The 23,074-nt window shown below is 37.4% G+C and overlaps 2 protein-coding genes across 15 annotated transcripts in view; both read right to left on the bottom strand.

Moving 5' to 3' along the window:
* tg (thyroglobulin) overlaps positions 1-4,583 on the bottom strand; it is a gene marked incomplete at its 5' end in the record, with an annotated part of 37,775 nt that extends 33,192 nt beyond the window's left edge. Inside the window, 8 exons of the mRNA XM_084088274.1 lie at positions 423-605; positions 1,249-1,392; positions 1,696-1,802; positions 2,564-2,723; positions 2,934-3,122; positions 4,068-4,165; positions 4,266-4,374; positions 4,499-4,583. Coding sequence (XP_083944400.1) covers positions 423-605; positions 1,249-1,392; positions 1,696-1,802; positions 2,564-2,723; positions 2,934-3,122; positions 4,068-4,165; positions 4,266-4,374; positions 4,499-4,583 — 1,075 coding nt within the window. The remainder of the gene's footprint in view (positions 1-422; positions 606-1,248; positions 1,393-1,695; positions 1,803-2,563; positions 2,724-2,933; positions 3,123-4,067; positions 4,166-4,265; positions 4,375-4,498) is intronic.
* Positions 4,584-5,002: 419 nt separating this feature from the next.
* Positions 5,003-22,271, bottom strand: phf20l1 (PHD finger protein 20 like 1). Of its 14 annotated transcripts, none has more exons than XM_084088871.1 (25): positions 22,132-22,213; positions 21,929-22,015; positions 21,019-21,164; positions 20,369-20,537; positions 20,043-20,138; positions 18,369-18,453; positions 17,999-18,087; positions 17,298-17,499; positions 16,820-17,095; positions 16,227-16,291; positions 15,919-16,144; positions 15,665-15,799; positions 14,901-15,095; positions 14,633-14,692; positions 14,174-14,464; positions 13,878-14,060; positions 13,724-13,780; positions 13,538-13,639; positions 13,169-13,309; positions 12,781-12,965; positions 12,474-12,573; positions 10,497-10,692; positions 9,910-10,153; positions 9,653-9,818; positions 5,003-6,367 (listed from the first exon to the last, which is right to left on the bottom strand). In XM_084088871.1, the coding sequence occupies exons 3-25, from the start codon at positions 21,099-21,101 to the stop codon at positions 6,225-6,227; spliced, it is 3,489 nt and encodes a 1,162-aa protein (XP_083944997.1). In that variant the 5' UTR covers positions 21,102-21,164; positions 21,929-22,015; positions 22,132-22,213; the 3' UTR covers positions 5,003-6,224. The 14 variants fall into 14 exon arrangements, with proteins under 14 accessions (XP_083944997.1, XP_083944999.1, XP_083945003.1 ...); XM_084088873.1 differs by having other exon boundaries at positions 17,298-17,496; positions 22,132-22,208; XM_084088877.1 differs by having other exon boundaries at positions 17,298-17,496; positions 20,375-20,537; positions 22,132-22,184.
* Between the last annotated feature and the right edge of the window lie 803 nt (positions 22,272-23,074).

The raw sequence follows: 23,074 nt of genomic DNA, 5'->3' as shown, positions 1-23,074 counted from the left end.
AAGAGCAACAACATTAGTCAGTGCACAAACTTAAATTTGGTGCAAAAACTCCATTCTACTTAAAAATTTTAAGGGACCGCTAAACCATAAACTATCAGAACTTAAAAATATGATTTTGCTTCATCGGTCCCTTGGCAGGTAAAATCAATTAAATACGCTTAAAGATCACTATTATTATAGAATAAAAATGTACAATTAAAGCATGAATTTCTACTGCTAGATTGGATTAATTCGAGTATTTCACAATGTGTTTACAGATGTATTTTTACTTTAATTATGTACTGTTTGACTACCTACTCATTAATGTTACTGATTGATAAAATCAAGATTTACTGTTACTAAAGATGCTGAAGAGGCATCATGGCACATAAGTATGGAATATACCGTGAAATACACACAAATGCAATTAAGGCCAAACTCACTACATTTTGGTTGTCCATACTGGCGTGTGCCAAAGATCTCTTTGCCATCAGCATCCACACACCAGCACTGGCCACCGGACTGACACTGGATTGGCACATACACTCCATTATCAGTACAGGAGGGTACAAAGGAATTACCAGCCTGAGTAGCTGCGGCCCGTTCACTCTCGCATGGGGTGGGACCTTATGAACACAAAAAGAGTTATGCACTGTTGGGTTGAGTACCTGTACTATTTTACAGATGTAGCAAGTGTTAGAAATGCTAAGAGGTCAATTTTATTCCTGCACTGCCTGTATAGTATTATTTTATTGTTTGTTCATATTCTATGCTTGCATGTACATGAAACTAATGTTTATTTAGTCACCACAAAAACAAAAAAATTTGTTTATCACAAGAAAAGTAGATACATTTTTTGCAAATTATTCTTGTTTAAAGTTTACAGTATATTTTTCTCAAATTATATGCTTACATGTACATGAAACTAATATTTATTAGTCACCGCAAAAAACATTTAAGTTTATTTTATAATGGCAAAATTTGTTGGCGGGGGCAAATTGTTCTTGTTTAAAGCATAATATGACAAAATGTAATTAAGTTTATGTTTAAATCAAGAAAATACTATTTGCAAATGAAGAAAAATAAACTTAAACCTAATAAAAATTAACATCTTAAATTGACCTGAGAAGCAAAAATGCTTATCTTTAATGATATTTAGATATTTTTACTGGAAAACAATGCAAAAAAAAAAAACAGATTAAGAAAAAGATTTTTACAGTGTACGACCATCATTCTAGTTGCTTTCCTTTTCAACAAAATGTTGCATACATCTAAATTTCCCGTTGACGGCCAGCTGGACAGCAAGGTAGCGGCGCTGTAGGATTCGATACATGTTTGACTGTGCAAATGCACTTCCTGCAGTCAGGTCTGAAAACGCTGTGTCGTACACCTCATCCAAAAGCAGCTCCACACCTAGACAAACCAAAATCAAAACAATTCATCTTTATAATACAGCACACAAAATGTCACAACTTGATCAGGCCAAACTAATCCTTGAATGATAACACAAAATCATAGCACCACTTGACATTTAGGTGATGCTTTAATACAACTTGATTTATGGTTCACTTATTTCAGGGACAGATGCCCAGGAGCAAACAGAGTTCACTGCTTAGGGAGAGCACAATGGTGATAGTTTATGGATCACTCCTTGCTGGGTTTGAACTTTTGGCCCAGTTCTGTAACCTGAAATATAACAGAAGAGGTGTGTATTACCTGTGCTTGGCATCTCTCTTCCACGACTGTCTGCACAGAAACAATAACTAGATAGCTCTGGGTAGGCCTTTCTGAAAACACTAAAGGTCTGGAACACTTCTGGGTCTCTGTTGATGAAAAGAAACTTCAGTTAAATAAGTCACTTGGAGTAGATGTATTTTAAACTAAAGAAAACAGGAAAATTAGGAAAAGGGAAAATGATTACAAATGCTTCCTCTATCTGACACAATACTGCTGTCTAGTGGTAAAACATGCATGCTTGGGCTGGTTTCCCAGATGCAAATGTATAGCCCTTCACTAAAAGAGCTTTCAGAAGGGAATCTTTATTCAATTAAATGACAATTTCATATGAGAAAATTATCCTTATTTGACAATTTAAATAAAATTTGGGGTCAGTAAGATTTGTATTTATTACTTTAAAGAAATAAACACATTTATTCAGCAAGGATGCAATAAATTGGTTTAAAAAATATATATGTACTGTATATGCTGTTTGAACTTTATATACAGCTAAGAATCCTAAAATGTATCAATGTTTCCCCAAAAATATTAAGACCCACAAATGTTTTCAACACTGATAATAACAAGAAAAATGTTGAGCACCAAATCAGCATATTAGAATAGTTTCTGAAGGATCATGTGACACTGAAGACTGGAGTAATGATGCTGAAAATTCAGCTTTACTATCACAGGAATAAATTACATTTCAAAATATATTAAAATAGAAAACACATTTAAATTGCAATAATATTTCACAATATTACTGTTTTTACTGTATTTTTGATCAAATAAATGCAGCCTTGGTGAGTTGACAAGACTTAAAAATAATGAGCGGTAATGTAAGGTTTGAAGAAAAGGCATATCTCACCTGTTAAAGGTGTGTAACAGATCAAAGATCATCCTGTCAGAGGTGTTGACAAACTTGCACTGCACAGGTAAGAAGCTCCCATCATCTGAGCACTGAGGGGGAGAGGGTTCTCCAAAACCATGAAGGAGTCGCCGCTGTCTCACCTCACAAACACCAGGACCTAGGGTCAAGGGTTTCGAATCATTTTACATCTGATCACTAATAGTATCCATTTAAGCATCATCCAGCAATTTAAGAGTCAGGATTAAAATAGCTATGAAAACACATAAGCAGATAAAACTCTTGATCTTTCATTTAGAAACTCATCTAAACTGTTCAACTAATGCATCTATGGAATCGAATGAATATGACACTGAATAAGTGAACTCACACTTTAAGAGTTTTCCATTTTGCCTGGTTCCGTAGATCTCCATGCCTTCTTGGTCCACACACCAGCACTGGCCACGGGACGCATCACACTGCACTTGCTCGTACTCACCTGAGTCCAAACACACTGGTACCAGGGTTGCGTCTCCAGTCTGCAGTGCCTGTTGTCTCTGGAGCTGGCATGAGGTCAAACCTATAGTGAGGACAGAGTGCGGTCAATTCAATGAAATTAAAATGATTCAATGGACACATATAACTTATGATCATACTAAATCCTTATGTAAACCTTATCTTAAATATGTTAATCATGCTTAATATTAACAGCATATCTCTGTTGTTGACTTGTGACCTTAAGTGGTTGCAGAAGGATTATGTTTGGGTTCCCAAAGACACCAAGCAAATAAACTAGTTTAAAGGTTTAGGGTCGGAAGGATTTTTTTCAATGTTTTTGAATCAAGTCTCTTATGTTGACCAAGGCTGCATTAATTTGACCAAAAATACAGTAAAAACTATAATATTGTGAATTATTATTGCAATTTATTTTCTATTTTAATATATTTTAAAATGTAATTTATTCCTGTGATTGCAAAGCTGAATTTTCAGCATCATTACTCCTGTCTTCAGTGTCACATGATCCTTCAGAAATCATTCTAATATGCTGGTTTGCTGCTCAAGAAACATTTCTTTTCATAAATATTGAGAAGTGCTGCTTAATATTTTTGTGGAAATGCTTAATTTTTTTTTAGAATTCTTTGATGAATAGACAGTTCAATAGATCAGCATTTATTCCAAGTAGGGTTTTTTTGAAACAAATGCAAAAGCCTTTACTTTTTCAAATCAATTTACTGCATCCTCCTTGCTTAATAAAAGTATCAATCAATGTAACAATCTTGCCAAAAAAATAAATAAAGTTCTTACTGACACCAAACTTTTGAACGCTAGTGTAAACAGAAATGTGACTGGCATTCAATCAAATAATATGTTTATCATAGAAAAATAAAAATTTAAGAAATTAAAATAAACGACTGATATTTATTTACGTTTTACATCAGGGTTTTCAAGGACCCCAAATGCAAGTAAAGCCACTTATTTAAAACAGAGGACATGTTGTCAAGTTGAAGTATGAAGAAGGGCTTACAATGAACAGTGGATCCATTTTGTCGACTCCCAGGTATCTCAAGTCCCTCTGCACTCACGCACCAACATTCACCACCTCCACGATTACACTGAACATGCCTACAAGAATGGATTTTTTTTTCAGACTTTCACAAACAACATGGAAATACCATGGTACATTTATATGATGATATATACAGCATCGGTCCAGTTAGTGCACCTGAAGCGGCCGTCCTCAGAGCACTGGGGGATGTGCTCATGTTCCTGAGCTGCACTGACAAACCTGAGCTGCTCACATTGACTCAGACTCTCTGTCTCCAGCTGGTACTCTAAAGGTAAAATAATAATAATAATAATAATAATAATAAGTGGATGAATTTCCTAGTCCATAAAAATACAGTTCCCAGACAGTAAACATAAATGTGTTGTTGTGATTAAACCAAAGACGCTCACCTGAAATCTTTCCACATGTCAGAGAGAAGGTGCTAAGCAGTGTTGCAGTTAGACAAAAGAGCGTCATCTCTTCCATGTTCTGCATCTTCTCTAGGATGCAAGAACTCTCCTAGTGAATGCTACGAAACTGCAGCATCTTTTATACGATAGCCAAGATGTGCACTGTCATACCTGTTCAGCATTCTGTTGTTTTACAAATGTGTCTATCAAAACACTAACCTCTCCAAACTGGTTAAAGTACCTGGTGGTGAATAAGAACATTCTGGACATTGTAAAGTGAGCAGCCAAGCTTGAACTTTTGAGAGTGCTTCTTCAAGGAGAAACAGCTTCATCAGTCTTCTGAAAACCACTTCCAACAGAGCTGTGCGTTGTTACCTCTCTTATGTTATTGCCCTCATATTTAAACAAAAAAGAAAATACTCTTTTAAAGAACTCAAATTCACACACGATACAGACGGTATATAAAGCAGAGTAAACTTATCTTGAATCAAGATACACAAAAAATTGAGAATATTTTTTTAATGAAGTTGTACATACAGATAATTACATCGGGTCTTTAAATAAACTCTTTAAATGTACAGCTGGTATTTTCATCAAAAGAAACTTCAAGTTTTAAATCTAAGTTCTAAAACACTCTTTGTACAGATTAATAGAAATTGAGATTAAACTGGCATTTTCAAGTATCATCCTTTTATGCCTTAGTTTTTTGTTGTTTTTCTTTACAGTTATAAAAACTGTATTTTACATTTTTCAAAAACAAAACAAAAAATGAACTAAATGGATTTAATTCTATGCATTTACATCCATCTCAGGATTAGCTTACTTCACGGTAGATATTCTCAAAGTATCAACATGATAAACGGGCTTTAGTAAGAAAAGTCACCCATCTCTGGACGTCCACGTTTAGATTAGCTTGTTTTCTTGTGAATCACTACAGCATCCATTAAGACTGCAGAGAAACATGCTAAAGTATTAGACGAGTTGTTTTAAGAAAACTATCTAAGTGTTGTTCTAATGAATTTGTTGGCATTGTGAACCTTTAGTGCCAGTGTATCAGACCGCTAAACCCAATCCTGGCCTAAAATGCAACATTCATTTCAAAAACGTGAAAATTCTGAACTGTGCGTTTCTGAGCAACCAGATCACGGTGGTCTGTTTTCTTGGCACTTCAAAGTGACTTTTTAAGTGGCGAAAACCTTTATGATCTGATTTTTTTTTTTTTTTTTACATCAAACGCTAATGAACTCCAACAGTCTGCTATCAGCGACCCACTTGAGTCAAGTTCATATTTCCTTAAGAAATCTCACCTCACAGAGTGGCAATAGAGTTGAAATTTACTTTTGGAGTCTAACTTATGCAAAAAAGGCTAAAACTTAAATCTGTGTGTGGTGTTGTGACCTCTTCAGTTTTTTTGTTTTTTTTAAGATAACGTTCCCTTCTGTTAACATGTGAAAGAATTATTCTGCTATAGTGATCTCTTCCTATTTTGGAGAACAACATCTTTAAGCAGATATGTGGTTTAGACTCAGCACAAATACACTGACATGTTCCTGTTTTACACATTAAGTGTGCATGTTCTTTATCTTACACTTGAAGATGGCCAACAATTTACTTCACAGAGAGTGCATCTACTGAACAGTGTTGAATACACCTTCTCCAGTAGTAGAGTTGTGTGCGAAGAAACGGTTATGGTGTTAGAAGCTCAAAACACACTATAATGTGTGTATCACACAGAGCAGAGGGTGCTCATCTGCTGCACTTTTCCCAGGTCCGTCAGAAGCTGTTTGATGCGGCACTTAAGCTGTGGGAGTCTGGCCAGGGGATCGGGGGGCTCCAATTCACCTGTGAAGTCCAACCAACTCTCCAGCACTTCACACAGACAGGGAGAAAGAGAATGAAACCTTAACAAAATATCAAAAACATCTAAAAAGGTGTCGCAAAGAGCTGCTTTTTGGGTAATTTTTCTGGCTGTGTCAGTCATTTCACCACTGATCTCTTTAATTAATGTTAATTTAATGTTTTAGATTAGATTTCGTAAATGACGTTTAAAAAATGTAATGTATTAAATTTCCTTAGTCTTTCATTATTGTGAGCAGGTGGCCCAGGCATGGAATATCAGGTGCAGTTTATTGTACAACTAAAAATAAAAAAATAACTTCTTAAATATAAAATCCACTAAAAATAAAAAATAAAAACCCAAAACAAAGGAAATAAAAAACAAAAATTCAGTGCAAACTTAGGACTTTCAACTACAAATAAGGCTAAAATTACCTATGGGTGGATTATTTTATTTTTTTTAATTATTACAGAAACTGTTATTCATGTTGAAAGTGGCAAAAATATTAATTGGTCAACCTCTAGTCCTCAGAGCAGTTAAAAGGGTCATATGATGCTTTGTAATGTTTTCTTTTGCTTTTAGTGTGTAATGTTTCTTTTAGTGTGTGTAATGTATCTATTTGTGAATGTATATGATCTGGAAAAAGTTACAACGCCTAGTCTCCTACAAAGGGATTTAATTCTATATAACAGAAAACACTGCTCCAGATCAAAGTCCAGATATTACTTCCTCAAACGTCTGTCACAATGTGAAATATTAGCATAATGCTCACCCCAAAGGCATATACAAAGAAAGAGTGACACTTCAGTAAATTTTAGTGTTGTCGTCATGACAATGTGTGACAATGTGTGTTAGAATGCGAAAGCAAAACCGCTGTGTTTGGCCTTCTGATAATGGATGAAATTAGGAATCAGAGGTTTAGATTTATTTAGAAACCTGTTCATGAGCATTACAACCCAAAAGTTTTCTTGTGCACAAAGTTCTCTCTGTACACATTTTACAGAGAAGTGTACTGTGAGAGTACAATGCCAGCGATATACAAAGACTACTGACCAGTTTGAGACGGGTCACGCTAAAGATGGACGCAAAGAAGAGAACACAGCAGAGCAAATACTGCACCAGGAACAGCAAGCTCACTGTTTGCAATGCTCGAAATATAGGAAGAAAAATATAAATATTCAAATTGGGGGTGGGGATTTATATGAATATGTCTCTAAAGATAACTGACTGTCTTCATATATATATATATATATATATATATATATATATATATAATATATATATATATATATATATATATATATATATATATATATATATACAGTGAGGAAAATAAGTATTTGAACACCCTGCTATTTTGCAAGTTCTCCCACTTGGAAATCATGGAGGGGTCTGAAATTGTCATCGTAGGTGCATGTCCACTGTGAGAGACATAATCTAAAAAATAAAATCCAGAAATCACAATGTATGATTTTTTAACTATTTATTTGTATGATACAGCTGCAAATAAGTATTTGAACACCTGTCTATCAGCTAGAATTCTGACCCTCAAAGACCTGTTAGTCTGCCTTTAAAATGTCCACCTCCACTCCATTTATTATCCTAAATTAGATGCACCTGTTTGAGGTCGTTAGCTGCATAAAGACACCTGTCCACCCCATACAATCAGTAAGAATCCAACTACTAACATGGCCAAGACCAAAGAGCTGTCCAAAGACACTAGAGACAAAATTGTACACCTCCACAAGGCTGGAAAGGGCTACGGGGAAATTGCCAAGCAGCTTGGTGAAAAAAGGTCCACTGTTGGAGCAATCATTAGAAAATGGAAGAAGCTAAACATGACTGTCAATCTCCCTCGGACTGGGGCTCCATGCAAGATCTCACCTCGTGGGGTCTCAATGATCCTAAGAAAGGTGAGAAATCAGCCCAGAACTACACGGGAGGAGCTGGTCAATGACCTGAAAAGAGCTGGGACCACCGTTTCCAAGGTTACTGTTGGTAATACACTAAGACGTCATGGTTTGAAATCATGCATGGCACGGAAGGTTCCCCTGCTTAAACCAGCACATGTCAAGGCCCATCTTAAGTTTGCCAATGACCATTTGGATGATCCAGAGGAGTCATGGGAGAAAGTCATGTGGTCAGATGAGACCAAAATAGAACTTTTTGGTCATAATTCCACTAAACGTGTTTGGAGGAAGAAGAATGATGACTACCATCCCAAGAACACCATCCCTACTGTGAAGCATGGGGGTGGTAGCATCATGCTTTGGGGGTGTTTTTCTGCACATGGGACAGGGCGACTGCACTGTATTAAGGAGAGGATGACCAGGGCCATGTATTGCGAGATTTTGGGGAACAACCTCCTTCCCTCAGTTAGAGCATTGAAGATGGGTCGAGGCTGGGTCTTCCAACATGACAATGACCCGAAGCACACAGCCAGGATAACCAAGGAGTGGCTCTGTAAAAAGCATATCAAGGTTCTGGCGTGGCCTAGCCAGTCTCCAGACCTAAACCCAATAGAGAATCTTTGGAGGGAGCTCAAACTCTGTGTTTCTCAGCGACAGCCCAGAAACCTGACTGATCTAGAGAAGATCTGTGTGGAGGAGTGGGCCAAAATCCCTCCTGCAGTGTGTGCAAACCTGGTGAAAAACTACAGGAAACGTTTGACCTCTGTAATTGCAAACAAAGGCTACTGTACCAAATATTAACATTGATTTTATCAGGTGTTCAAATACTTATTTGCAGCTGTATTATACAAATAAATAGTTAAAAAATCATACATTGTGATTTCTGGATTTTTTTTTTTTTAGATTATGTCTCTCACAGTGGACATGCACCTACGATGACAATTTCAGACCCCTCCATGGTTTCTAAGTGGGAGAACTTGCAAAATAGCAGGGTGTTCAAATACTTATTTTCCTCACTGTATATATATATATATATATATATATATATATATATATATATATATATATATATACCGGTAGGTGCATCACTACAATAAATAAAATAATGAACTTATTGAAAATAGAAGCATTATATGACCCCTTTAAACATGCAGGCTTTCTGAGATAATGGCATTGATAGTAGATTAGTGGTTAGGACTCAAGGTAATCAAAAGGTTGCTGGTTAAATCTTCACAAAGGCTAAATCATCAGCCATCACTACTGTGCTCATGAGCACGAAACTTAAGACCCAAATATATAAGCTAAATAAGCTCATGGTGGCAATCTACGGCGACACCGCAGAAACAAATTTAACCAACCCTGATCATGTGTTGACTCAATGACATTTCCCATATTTCTCCCCCTTACCATCAAGCTCTTTCTCGATGAGGTCCATGCGGCCAGACAGCTGGTTCTGAATGTCCTCTATGTGTGTAAGCAGGTTCATCTGCCACTGCAGACAGTTCCTGGCCTGTTCCATGGAGCCCAGGCTGCTGTCATTCACACAGCCAGACAGAGCAATGGCACTGCTCACCTACACAAACCATGAACACAGCATTGATTTCAAACTCTTTATCCTTTCACCTACCTTGAACCATATCTGAGTTTTTAATGTTCTTTGTTACCTCTTCTTCTTTTAGGTTAAACTGAGCGGCTGTATGTATCCCCTGTTCATCCCTTGCGTGTTCGAGGCCTGTACCGGGAGGTTTCTGGTAGCTGTGCTCGCTGGTAATATAAGTTTCAGGGTTTGAGTTCTGGTTGAGGAGCTCTTTGAAATGTAGGCAGTCCGGGACCCCACCCATAGGCTGGTCCTCATCAGAGTTCACCCAAGACCGAGCCCACAAGTGCAAACTTGGGTTATGCTTGTTCCTGAAAAATATGTGATGAGAATATTATTGTTCCCACATATTTTCTTCTACAGTTGTATATCAGATCGACAGCACTGGAAAAACAGGCTTAAAATTTCCGGTTTCACAGACCAGGCTTAAGCTAGTCCCAGACTAAAATGTCTGTTTGAGCTGTTAATGAAAGTAACTTTCAAGTAGCCCAGTCTGTGAAACCAGGCCATAAACTTCAAAGCACAACCATCTTTTCCAGCAATTCCTTTAGATAATTATTATGGTAATTAAACACTATTGTGGTAGTTTATTTCCACAATATCACCTAATTTAAAGATGTTGGTAGGCTTCTGGGAAGGCAAAGTGGCTCTTACTGTAATATATCCATCTTCAGCTGAAGGCCATTAAGCAGGTTTTTAACACTGTAAACATCAGCCAGCAGCTGGTGAGTGGACACAATTTTCTTGGCGTTCTGATGCGAGTAGTTTTCTGAGAGGAAGGACAGGCCATACATGTGGCCCTTTTGGAGCCAGTCTTTATCATGACGGTATTTAGCACTCCACCTCTGACCTGAGAAAAGTAAACATTTCAGTGACAACTCTGGAGTGACTTGAGTTTTATATTTCCTAGGGCTGGGTATTGACAACTTTCACGATTCGATTGGATTTAGAAACTCAAGCTTTCAATTCAATTCGATTCAATATTGATTCCTTTGAATAAACATCTGTGTTCTGGCATGCCACATTAAAGAGCACCAAATTGGTATTTACTGCTTGAATTTCATATTAAAATTGACAGATTTTAAAAGCTGACAGTAACAAAGCACAAAGCTTATTGCGAGTTATTGGATGGGAGGCGTGCTGCAAAATTCTGCATAGACTATAGGATTGATGCTTGGGATTTAAGAATCGATAACAGTTCAAAATATAGCTGCATGCAGCAATTAACTGGCCAAGCACAAAGCAGAAACGACAAGTCATGACTGCATCAGACCAGCTGGTCTGGGAGCATCAGACCAGCTGCAACAACGAGCAATTAAAAGGCTATAAGATGATTTTAGGCAAAATGCCTGAAAATCAAATACAATCACTAGTAATGTGATTTAAAGGTTTATCACTTTCAATCAATAGGTGGCGCTGTTACGAATTTGATGTGGTGTGGTCAGAGTAGGGTGACGATGCATACAAAGTTCGGTTTCAATGTGCCAAAGCATTGCAGAGAAGAGATAAAACATTTTTGGCACCATGCCTCAACTTTGTTGATGTGGTTTATGAAAACGGTTTCACCTATCGACACGAAATCCATAACTTTTTGTCGACACAGTCTAAAGATGATCTGACTTGAATTTGGTGAAAATCAGACAAACAGTCTAAGAGGAGTTAAAAAATATATATTTTTAAAGAAAAACAAAATGGCGAACAGGAAGTTCGGCCAACTATGGCAAAATTGGTATCTATGTTCTCGGCACTAAGAACCAATTGAGTTCAGTTTCATTACAATAGGCTAATTTAATCAAAAGTTACTAGCATTTTTGGAAATTTCATTTTCATTTCCGAAACTTTGAGTATTTTCAGGCCATGGTGCCGAAGACACATACTGAGTTTCGTAACAATATGCCAATGCGTTCGTAAAATGTAGCTTTTTTTTTTTTTTTTTATACAAAATTCAAAATGGCCGATGCCCAAAATAGCTGATATGGGTATATCGTTCGACTCAGCATCCTACCCTGAATCTAAAGAGACCAGTTTTGTGATTATTGGCCAAAGCATTCAGAAGTTATGAGCAAAAATTGTTCATATCTCCAGGCACTGCACCAATACTATGCAGGTAGCCACAAGTCATGTATGTCATAACACACCAATTTTGGTCAGAATGCGCTAAAGCGTTGCGGAGATATAGCCTCACATTCATTTTGGCAGGCACTTCGTCTAATTAGTTAGCGCATTATTCGAGAACGGTTTGACGTATCAACTTGAATTCCTTAACGTTTTGTCAGCATGGTCTGTAGATGATCTGGTTTAATTTTCATGAAAATCGGAGCAACGGCCTTGGTGGAGTTCGACAAAGTAGGTTTTTTGGAAAATTCTAAATGGCATCATAGGGTGCAATTGAATCGTCTTGAGCCAAGGAATCAAGTGGAAAAAATATCCCCTACTGAGAATCGATTAAAATTGAGAAATCAATATTTTAAACCAGCCCTAGTATTTACATTAACATTCAAGAAACAGACATTAGACATCTGTAGTAAGCAGAATACAAAACTATATAACTGTAGTTAGTTACTATAGTAGAGTATAAAAATATAACATCCTGCTGACCCTTTGTGTGTGGTTTTGTTGCATGGTTGTTACCTGGTGGGTCCCGACAGATGTAACAGATGTATTGATCGGGTATGCTATCTTCCAAAAGCCCCATACACACACTGTGCTGCCAGCACATACACTCCTCACACTGTACAGAGAAAAATATACCTATTACCAGAAACTATTATGTGCAATTCCACACTACAACAGATTCAGAACAAACACAACAAAAAGGCACTCAGAACCCACTCAAATTTCAGCACACTTAAGATGTCTCTTGCATGAAACTGTCGTTACAGACAGAATAAAACTTATTTAAAAGTTATTAAAGAGCCATTGCTAAAAGTAATCCTACCTGAATCATGAAGCCATTTTCTTCATCCATCTCACAGATGCAGCGAACAATTTCATCTGCACCAACTTCATCCTCATCCTGGAAGTCCTCCATAGTGATCGAGTCTAGATCCTGGTTATACTCATCTCCACTGAACAGCAAACTCTCAGTGGTTGAGTCTTCCAGGAAGTCGATGTCTGACAGGTCTGAAATAGGAAAAGGAATAAGGACATGAAATAAGCCTCAACATCACAGTACAACACTGTTATCATATTCATGCTGAATACTATCTATTTTAATTACAGAACACACACACACACAAAAAATGTAGTAGCTGAAAGCTATAACTGAAATGAGGCCTTTATTTGAAAGTAGCTACAAATGGGTGCAAATGGATAAGAGGACTTACTCTCTCCGGTGAGGTCAACAGACAGTATGGCACGAGGGTATTGGAAGGTGCTGTGCTTGAAGGCACTAGAGGAAGAACGATGTAGTGGGGAAGACGGTCTTTCCAAGTAAGACAATGACATCTCATCCAGGTCTGCGTAACCTTAGCACAAAGATGAGAACAATTATGACCCTCTCATTTCATAATGGCAACTCGTTATGGACTGAACAAGATGGCTAGAACTAATGAGGCAATTTAAGACAAATTATAAAAATTTAAGTCACAAATTAATGAATTTTAAAAGTCAATTTAATTTAAAAGTTAAATTATTTGTAAAGTTTGTAAGTACATAGACCTCTGAACCTGAGGCAAACCCAAAACTTAACTTACAGTGCAGTTTTGATTTCTTCTTCTTTTTTTTCTTTTTCTTCTGTTTAATTCGGAAAAGGTCCTTATCTTTCCTGTCCCTCCTGTCTTTATCCCTCTTTTTCGCTACAGCAGAGAATGAAATAAGAGATATGAGGACTGGGTTATGAATGTGAAATTGAGATAAGAAAAAAAGTTCAGTAAACTCACCAAACAACTGACATTTATCCTCCAGTTTGAATTTCCGTTCTGTCTTTATACAAAGCCCTGAAGAAAAAAAACATCCATAAGATGCACAGTAAAAGAAAATGGAAAAAAGGAAGAACTCCATTCATCATCTTTAAAATCTGCTGAATTAGCTCACCATCCAGGTGCTTGTCCTTCTTGAGAATCTTGTCATGGAGGTTATCAAAGGTTGGAGGAGGCAGGGAGACCTCCGTACTGTCTGAACTGACAGAGGCAGAGGAACGTTTCTTCTTACAGAACTTAGGAGGCCTCACACAGCCAGCGCTGTCCATTTGAAGCATAAAGCCCTGAGAGGACAGAGCTAGGACACAAAACAAAAGAACAGAACTCTCTTTAATTCAGTCTGATTGTTCAACTGTAAATTTAATAACCATTTGATTGATGATCCTGACAAATAACAACAAGGGAACCTACAGGAAGAAGTAGAGACGGTCCTGCGTCTCTTGTTATCTGGGATATCTGACAAGGTGCTTGTAGGCATGGAAGCAGATGTGGCCCTGGTGCGGCCCACCCTGTCTGGTGAGCAGACCTCGCTGTCCATTTCTTTCTCAGTGTTATGATAGTACTTCAGGTGATAGTCCAGCAGCTTTGCTTTCCGGAAGGCTTTAGAGCATCCAGGGACTTTGCACTTGAATTTATTATGGTCCAGGTCTATTAGAGACTCATTGGGAGCACTGGGGTCATCAGACTTCTTGCTGTTTATAACTGAGGAGGAAGGAGAAAGTTAGATTAAAAAGAGAGAGAGAGAGAGAGAGAGAGAGAGAGAGAGAGAGAGAGAGAGAGAGAGAGAGAGAGAGAGAGAGAGAGAGAGAGATAGAGTTTTAAATTGCAGTATCTGAATGAAGTGCGTGGAAGGCAGGTGATGATTCATACTTGGCTCTCTGGCATGTTTGTTGGCTTTAGGAGTCCTGTAAGGAACTTTCTGACTTGCAGCTGGACACAAAATGTGAAGATAATGAATAGTTTTTAAATATCACAAAATCAAAGTAGTATTACAGGATTTAAAATCTACTGTTGATATTTTATATCCTGGTTAGTCAACTTTGCTGTTTACTATATCCACAAAACCAAGTGTCCTTTAAAAGCTTCATGGAGAAACATAATAAAGGCATTCAATGCTATGGTTACATGGCCAACCAACCTGTCACTACAGAAGGTGAGTTCCCTTCAAGTGTTGTTTGATTATTGGGCAACATGTCTGTCATCTTGTCCTTCTCAGTGATTGGAGACTGAACACTGCCCGTGGGAGGAGCTGTGGATGGGCTTCCTGAAACTGGCTTTTGTGAAGAAGCTTCTGTTTTAACTGCAGTGCTGCTGTCTTCTTCAAAAGAGTGTGCTTTAAAATGCAAGATTTTAAACAGGTCAGTCATGGATAATTATCAAAAGTCATAACAGACAATTCTAGAGTGGCACAAATGAAAAACAGCATGTTTAAAATTTGCTCTAAAATTTGGGGTCAGTATGATTTATATTGATAAGATTTATATGATCCTATTATAAATTGATCAAAAGTGACAGTAAATAAATTGATAATGTGACATTATAATTGTAATATAAAAAATGTATCAGTTTCCACAAAAATATTAAGCAGCACAACTGTTTTTAACATTAAAAAACACCAAATCAGAATATTAGAATGATTTCTGAAGGATCATGTGACACTTAAAACTAGAGTAATGATGCTGAAAATTCAGCTTTGCCATCCCAAAAATCAATTACATTTTAAAATATTCTTTTTTTTTTATTTATATATAAATCCGTATTTTTAATCAAATAAATGCAGCCTTGGTGAGCATGACACTCATTTCAAAAACATCTGAAAAACCTTACCGACCACAAAGTTTTGAACACTGTATTTTTAGTGCTTTATTATGCCATAAGCTCTGCATAGTTTGTGTCTCTCACCAGGTTTCTGAGAGCCATCTGGGGGAGGAGGTTGAGTGATGGAATCCCTCATGTGTGGTGAAGAGGGGTAAGCCTGGTCAGAGCTTGTCGCTAGACGCTGAGACCTTCTCCTTCTCTGGGGGGAGTTGGAAGGGGCTATGTGGAAACAGACATGCATATTATTATCATCATCAATACATTATGAAATATTAAGTCTGTTATAATTGCTGACATTTGAATATATAAAAATTACTACTGCTCTCTGGCTGACCCACCAGTGTGTGTGCTGTCTGGAAGGGTGTGTGTCGAAATGGATGAAGGACTGGGTTCGGGGGCTGCGGTTGTGTTCTGACTGCTAGAGGTGGACTCTCCCGAGTCGTGTTTAAGTCTTCTTGAGCGAGACTTGCACAGGGATGGGCTAGAGAGGGATGCTGGGGTTCTTTGGGCACTGACAGACTGGGATTTCTCTTCAACTGGACTAGCCTCTGCACCTGACACTTTCTGAGGGGTGAAGTAAACATGACACAGTGTGTGTACTAAAGTGATCATCATGTTGATAACAGTATGTCAGTTTCATCTATACCTGCTGTGATGTTACTGGAAACTCTTTTGACTCTGCTTTGCATTCAGACTCAGTGTCAGCACATCCTTGATGATTAGAAATGAAAAGCACACTTAAAATATCTTAATCACTACACACTGCTGAATCAGTATCACAGTTTACTTAGGAAATATAGAAGCCATGATTGTAGCATGAACTTTTTTCTCAAAGCCAAGCACAGAAAAAACAGCAGAAAAAACTGTAAGCTGTCAGTCAAATGAACTTAACTTGTTGATACATGCTTGATCTGCACACTTTTGTTGACTTGTGCAGTTTATCATCACACTTTAATAGTATTTATAGCTCCTAACTTAAACAAGCTGTGTTACTATGAGGAATGATTAGCTCAAAATGTAGATCTGTATGCAGGTGCAAGGTACTTTAAATTAAATGCATACACCTCTCACGCTTTTGCCCAAGTGTCAGCGATTACACATTTGCATGCGTGCCATAGGTTGCAGACCCCTGCTCAATAGGGTTGACTGCATGTTCAGATATTAGCTAGAAACTATTTCTTGTCATAAACTCTAGAAATTAAGCCTTGTTGTGGGTTGTTACTCTCTGCTCATGTTTACCTGTCCCTTTGCTGAGACGAGTCCTTTTACTGCCACACGAGTTGCCTTGTCTTTTGCTCCTCCTCTTTGCTGTAGCTGATTCAAGCTCCTCAACAGCCGGCTTACTGTCCTCCTCAATAGCCGGCTTGCTGTCCTCCTCAATAGCCGGCTTGCTGTCCTCCTCAATAGCCGGCTTGCTGTCCTCCTCAATAGCTGGCTTGCTGTCCTCCTCATTAGCCGGCTTGCTGTCCTCCTCAATAGCCGGCTTACTGTCCTCCTCTTCTGAGTCTAGGTCTGCTGTGTAAACAAGGAAATAGACATATGGTTGATGTTGCTGCTAAAAATGAATGAAGTGTTGATTTAAGATCAGGCTCCAACCAAATGAAAAAGGTTTATGAAAGATATGTAAGTGAACACAGATCAGTAGGCAATAACTTCACCATAAAATGTCTAGAAACTACAATTCATTAGGCAAGACAAGTCCTAACAAATCACATACCAAGTTTCTCTGATTCACTATCATCATCATCGTCGTCGTCGTCATCGTCATCATCATCATCATCATCATCAAGCTCTTCATCCGACCGTTGTTCTCTCCTGTCCTCTCGGTCCTTGTTGCTGTTGGCACTGGTACGTGGTCTGTTCCCTCCTTTATTCTTGGCTGCAGCTGAGGCAGCCTTCACCAGAGCGATCCAGTCCTGCTTGAACACAAACCAATACACTATCAGTCACATCTGACATGGTCAGACTCAGGTCACAAATATACTTCTTGTCATGGCAAACGTAAAAAAAAATAAAAAAATAAAAGAAGCTTTTTAAGCATTAATAATGTAGTAAAGGTAACTGAGGAGGTAGAATAAAGTGATTAGGCATCCCTGAGCTGCCTGACTGGCACAAAGATGCAACTGTAAGCTGTGTAGACCAGCTGCTTGTCTTCAAATATTATTCACGATTGACATCATGCATTTTACCTTCTGAAAGAGAGGAAGAGGTCAAGGACAACACTATAGATGGCCACACTAAAATATACGATTAACTATAAAGCATCATGCTTAAAATTGATTGTCATATGTCATACAACAGTTATCTAGCAGTGTAGCAACGTATTTCCAAAACCATCTATTAAACTTCAGGAGAACCTATTTGTTAATTAAACAGAACTGATGAGGACTCTCTGTGAAATCACTTTAATAAACTTACTTGTCCTTTTGCATCTTCTGGCATGGACTTGATATGGATTCTTTTTACACAGCGAATGACTCCATCATAAAACTGTACAGTGTAAGTGCCTAAAGTACGAAAAAATAACAGCAAATCAGTGCCTTTTTATAAATCGGAGTCTTTCGATTTGATTCAAATAAACATTATTGTGTGATGGCATTACTGTGTAGGCATTCAGGTAAATCCTATGCTTTTCAAAATAGCATCTTTTGCTATTTGCTTTTGCTATAGCATCAACACTTTTCCCTATGCATTTGAAAACCATTTGACCAAATTTAACACCTTTTTGTATTGCATACTGACAGAAGAAGTATGTTTCTGCCCAGAAGGGTCAGCAAGATGACCTTACCTTCCTTGTTGATACTTTCAATCTTGGCAGGGTAGTAGCGGCAATCTGTCCACCGGGCAAGCACCTCCTCACCATCTCTCAATTCCTAAAGATGAAACAAAAACAGAATAGATTTAATTAGTCAACACACCAAGACAAATTCAGCCAAGCCTGTATTGAAGATATGGGATGTGCTGTGGTCATAAAAGTGAATGGTTAGAGCAGAACAAACTGTGATGGACACACAGAAAACCTCTGATTATTTCATGTAATACCTGGCAAGCTGATAACAGTAGTTAAGCAACCACACAGATACTAGTGAAAATTAAATTCAAGAAAACCAAAGAAACTTCAACTGTATTTAAAGATTCTTAATTATAATTCTAGCTCTAATAAAAAAATGTATGTCTATACATCAGAAAGGAACGCTTTCTCTAAAAATAAAAAAAATAAAAAATAAAAACACCATTCAAAAGTTTGGGGTGAGTAAGTATTATAAGTATATAAGTTATTTTCTATTCTATTAATCAAAGAATCCTAAAAAGGGTTTCCAAAAATATATATTATGAAGCACATAGGTTGTCAACATAAAAATAAGACATTCTAATTGAACACTGAATCAGCATAGTAGAAATATTACTGAACGATCATGTGACACCGAAGACTGGAGTAATGGCTGCTAAAAATTCAGCACAGGAATCAATTACATTTCAAAATATGTTAAAGGGGGGGTGAAATGCTATTTCATGCATACCGAGTTGTTTACACTGTTAGATGTAAGAGTTGGATTCCCATGCTAAACATGGACAAAGTTTCAAAAATTAAGTTGTACTTTTGATGGAGTATTTCTGTGCCAAAAATACTCCTTCCGGTTTGTCACAAGTTTCGGAAAGTTTTTTTCGAGTATGGGCATGTGTGACGTCAGATGGGGCGGAATTTCCTTATACGGGTCCTAAGGGCACTTCTCCCGGAAGGGCGCACGCGCACCCGTAGACCAGAGCGAGAGAGCGAAAGCAGTACGCCCATCAAAGCGCTGTGCTCGGCTTTAGGGAAGTATTTGCCGGATTTGCAGATCTAATGCTTAAGGATGATGGAGCAGTCCCAACGATAAAGGTTCACGGTCGTGCGTTGGAACTGCAGGCGGTGAGTAAAACTGCTTGAAATGTCTGTGTGTTGTTAGCTATCGACGCGTAAGCACCGCCCACACGGCACGCCTCCAGCCGCTCGTTTTTTTCCGGAAAGACTCGGTACAGCCTATCTTTCTTTTATAAATATAATAAAACTAAAGACTTTTTGGAGATATGAAGGATGCAATACTACTCTATAGGTACTCAAGATTAACATGAGATTGACTGAAACTGAAACAGAAACAGATATTTTAAATGGCAATTCAATTTCAAAGTGTAACCATTTTTACTGTATTTGAATAATATAAATACAGCCTCAGTCAGCAAGACTTATTTCACTTTACAAAATCTTACTGACCCCAAACTTTTGAACAGTAGTGTAAGTGTAACAACACCTCTTTAAATATAAATCACAAAGGCCTGTTTATTTTTTTAAATGGATGATTGTTTGTGGCCCAACAAAACATTAAAAGGTTTTGGCTATGTAGATGGAGGAAAAACCCAAACAATGATGGGACAAGCAGTTGAGAGAGCCAGATCAAGGTAGATGGGCAATTGAGGTATGTACTTGTCTCTGCTGAGGTAAGTCTTTTTGGTCCTCTGTGCTCTCTGTACTTCCAGGAAGCTCACGAAGGCGAGATGCTCTCATCTCGCTGAAACTCTCCTGGCAGAAATGTTTGTAAGACAAGAATTAATCAATCACTCATCTCATTAACAAATGAGTGGCTGAAAACTTAAATAATGTTAAGTTTAGCAGCTGAAAAACTTCATTTGGCACTATGAAGACATACTCTAACAGCCCACAAAAGCCCCTGCATTTCTCATGCTTGCCAAGTCATCCTAAACAGTTCAGACCATAAACATATCTGACAATAGGAAGTACTGCAAACATACAGACACCTCCTCTTCTTTGAGACCCTCTTTGCGGAGTGCCGGTCTCTCTATTGGCCGAAGTCTGTTGCTGTCCCAGAGAATCCATTCGTCGTACCTATGGCTCCAACGGTCAAAATGCACAAGCATCTTTCCCTCATCATAATCAATCTTCTCGATACGTGAAGGGTACCTGCGAAGGCAGCATTTAACAAAGATCAGATCATTGATAGATAACTTGAAAAACAACAAAAAGCACTGAAAATAACTAAAGCTTTAATAACAGTCCATTCAAGTACTCTTGAAAATGGAAACAAACTATTCCTTTAAATGACAAAAATATGAATCGTGAGCACTTAAAAAACGTAACACTGCTCTTACACAAAGGGTTTTAATCTTTTAGATGCTCCCATTGAACCCCTACTAATATAGTTTACTGTATAAAGACCTGGTTTTTATTGTGAAACATTTATATTATAAATGTGTAAAAATATAATTTGGAAAATATTTTGTTAATATTACCTCTATTTTTTTTTAGTTCTAGACATTTAGAGCTATTTATTTTTTAAATACTGAATTTACTTATTTTAATTATTATTCACTCATTTATTTTATTTATCTCAGCCACCTGCAAGTTCCCAGACCCCAGTTTGAAAAGCTAAATGAATTCATACCATTTTTGCAGGTAGTCCTGGGCCTCAACCCTGGCACCAACCTCATAAGAGATCCCTGGTCGATTTGGAGGTTTCTTGCTCATTTTGAGTGTACTCTTACCAGATCTTCCTCAAGACACAAATGCTCTTTCGTCCTGTGGACGGACCTGTGAATGTAAAGAAATTATCTATGAGTCTATGTACATAAATCAGCTGAACTATATTGCATGAACAAATGCTTGACATTTGACATTCTTTATACTAACTTTAAATAAAAAAAGGCAAATCTTCCACTCCTAAATCATGCATTGCATTTGCATCGGTAGTATTTGTAGATTTATCAATAAACTGCACGGTTTCACGTAAGCTGATTAAAGAAAATATGCTCAACTATTTAGCTGGCAAAATGTACCCTAAACCAGGCCTTTGATTGCCCTACTGTATTCTGATACACTCATATCAGGGATATTTTCCAAACGTTTGCACACTTAACGTGTCACGAAATAGCATCACATGCAAACAACAGAAATCAAGCAAATATATATAATCAAAGTTTTCTGGCTGGACAGTAGCTTATTGAGCTATCCAGCTAACATACTATACTACTAACGTTACACTCCATTATGATTGCCTAGTGAACAAATTAAATCGCTATGTTAAAAAATGGTTACCCTATACGGAAAACGGAACCCTCTAAAATACCTAGATACAAATTTTAAAGTGGGGGGGGAAATCCAATAAAATAAGAGGGTAAATGACTCTTTTACCTGGATTATCATAGCTCGCTAATGCTAGGTATTGGCTAACGAGCTTCTTCTCAAATTTTATGCTGCCTGAATATAATTGTCAAGTTTCCTCCTTAAAGAGCTACAAAACCCTTGAGCATAAATATTACAGTTCAATATTTCAAAGATGAAACTTCAAGTCAAACCTCTCATTGTCCAGTTAGCACAGCAGAACTAGCCAAACAGCTAATGCTGTACCAGCTGACTAGCTAAACCGTTCCGAGGGGATAAAACTATGTGCAAAAAAAGAGAAAAAAAAATGACAGGCCAGTTTTCATCTTTGTTAAACCAACTCGAAGAGTGACAGTTGCTTTCTGGTATCCGCTATACGTGTGACATATAGATTTACCTTAGCAAATTCATTGAGAGAATAGCAATTAATTCCTATGGTGTATTGTGATCATTCAAGCTCTGTTACTTTTACCCAAACTGGACGTGGGCGCGCACGCACGCGACGCACAAAATGCCTGAAGGCACGCGCACCGCAGACTAACACGTGACCTATATTCAGACGCTTTGTGTTTTGTTTGTTTTGTATTTAAAGAGGCAGAACCGTACTAAATCGACCACTGTTGTAGTGTCAAATGTTTTTGTTTGGGTGCGTGTGTTAGATTTCTGTTGTTGTGACTGCTGCGTTTTCTTTGAATCAAAGTATTCACATTAATTGAAAGGGAGAAGATTTTGAACTCTGAATTTTGCCCAATCCTGGTATAAATTAGCTAACGTTACAGACCGTTTACAATGAACTGTTCAAATTATTCCAGTGTTAAACACACTCACGGCTGTCTTTCTTTGGAAAATCCAGTTGTGTTGAAACAAAAACAGTTTTCTTTGTCAGTCTTCTTCATGTCTGTATTCTTTATGCTCTCTTTTTACTTTTGTGTTGTTTGGTGATAATAAATTATAGGGTAAAATGGGATAAGATTAACACCCATCCCCCACCTTGTTTTTTCTCTCTTGACCATATGAATGGTGCTCTTCTAAATTTTGCGTTTTAATCTAAATATCATCATGAGATTTAGTCAGTCAAAACAGTTTTGAGGTTAATTGATTTTTGTGTCTCTGGAAAATAGTGTCCTTACCTATGACGTAGCTATTTGTAATATCAAATGTTTTTGAGTCTATTTTCTAATAAGGGTTTTGTGGACACATTAATGTTTTTAGATTTGTGGAGTAAAAAATATATATTGTTTTTATTTTGAGTTAAAAAGAAAAAATTAGGGTTAGAATTGGGACATTTATATTTTAATATGTAATAATTATTTAATTATTTTTACTGTATTAACTTATAT

The sequence above is a fragment of the Abramis brama genome (assembly GCF_963993115.1).
Source record: "Abramis brama genome assembly, chromosome: 17".
Lineage (NCBI taxonomy): Eukaryota > Metazoa > Chordata > Actinopteri > Cypriniformes > Leuciscidae > Abramis > Abramis brama.
This window is presented reverse-complemented; position numbering and strand designations above follow the sequence as displayed.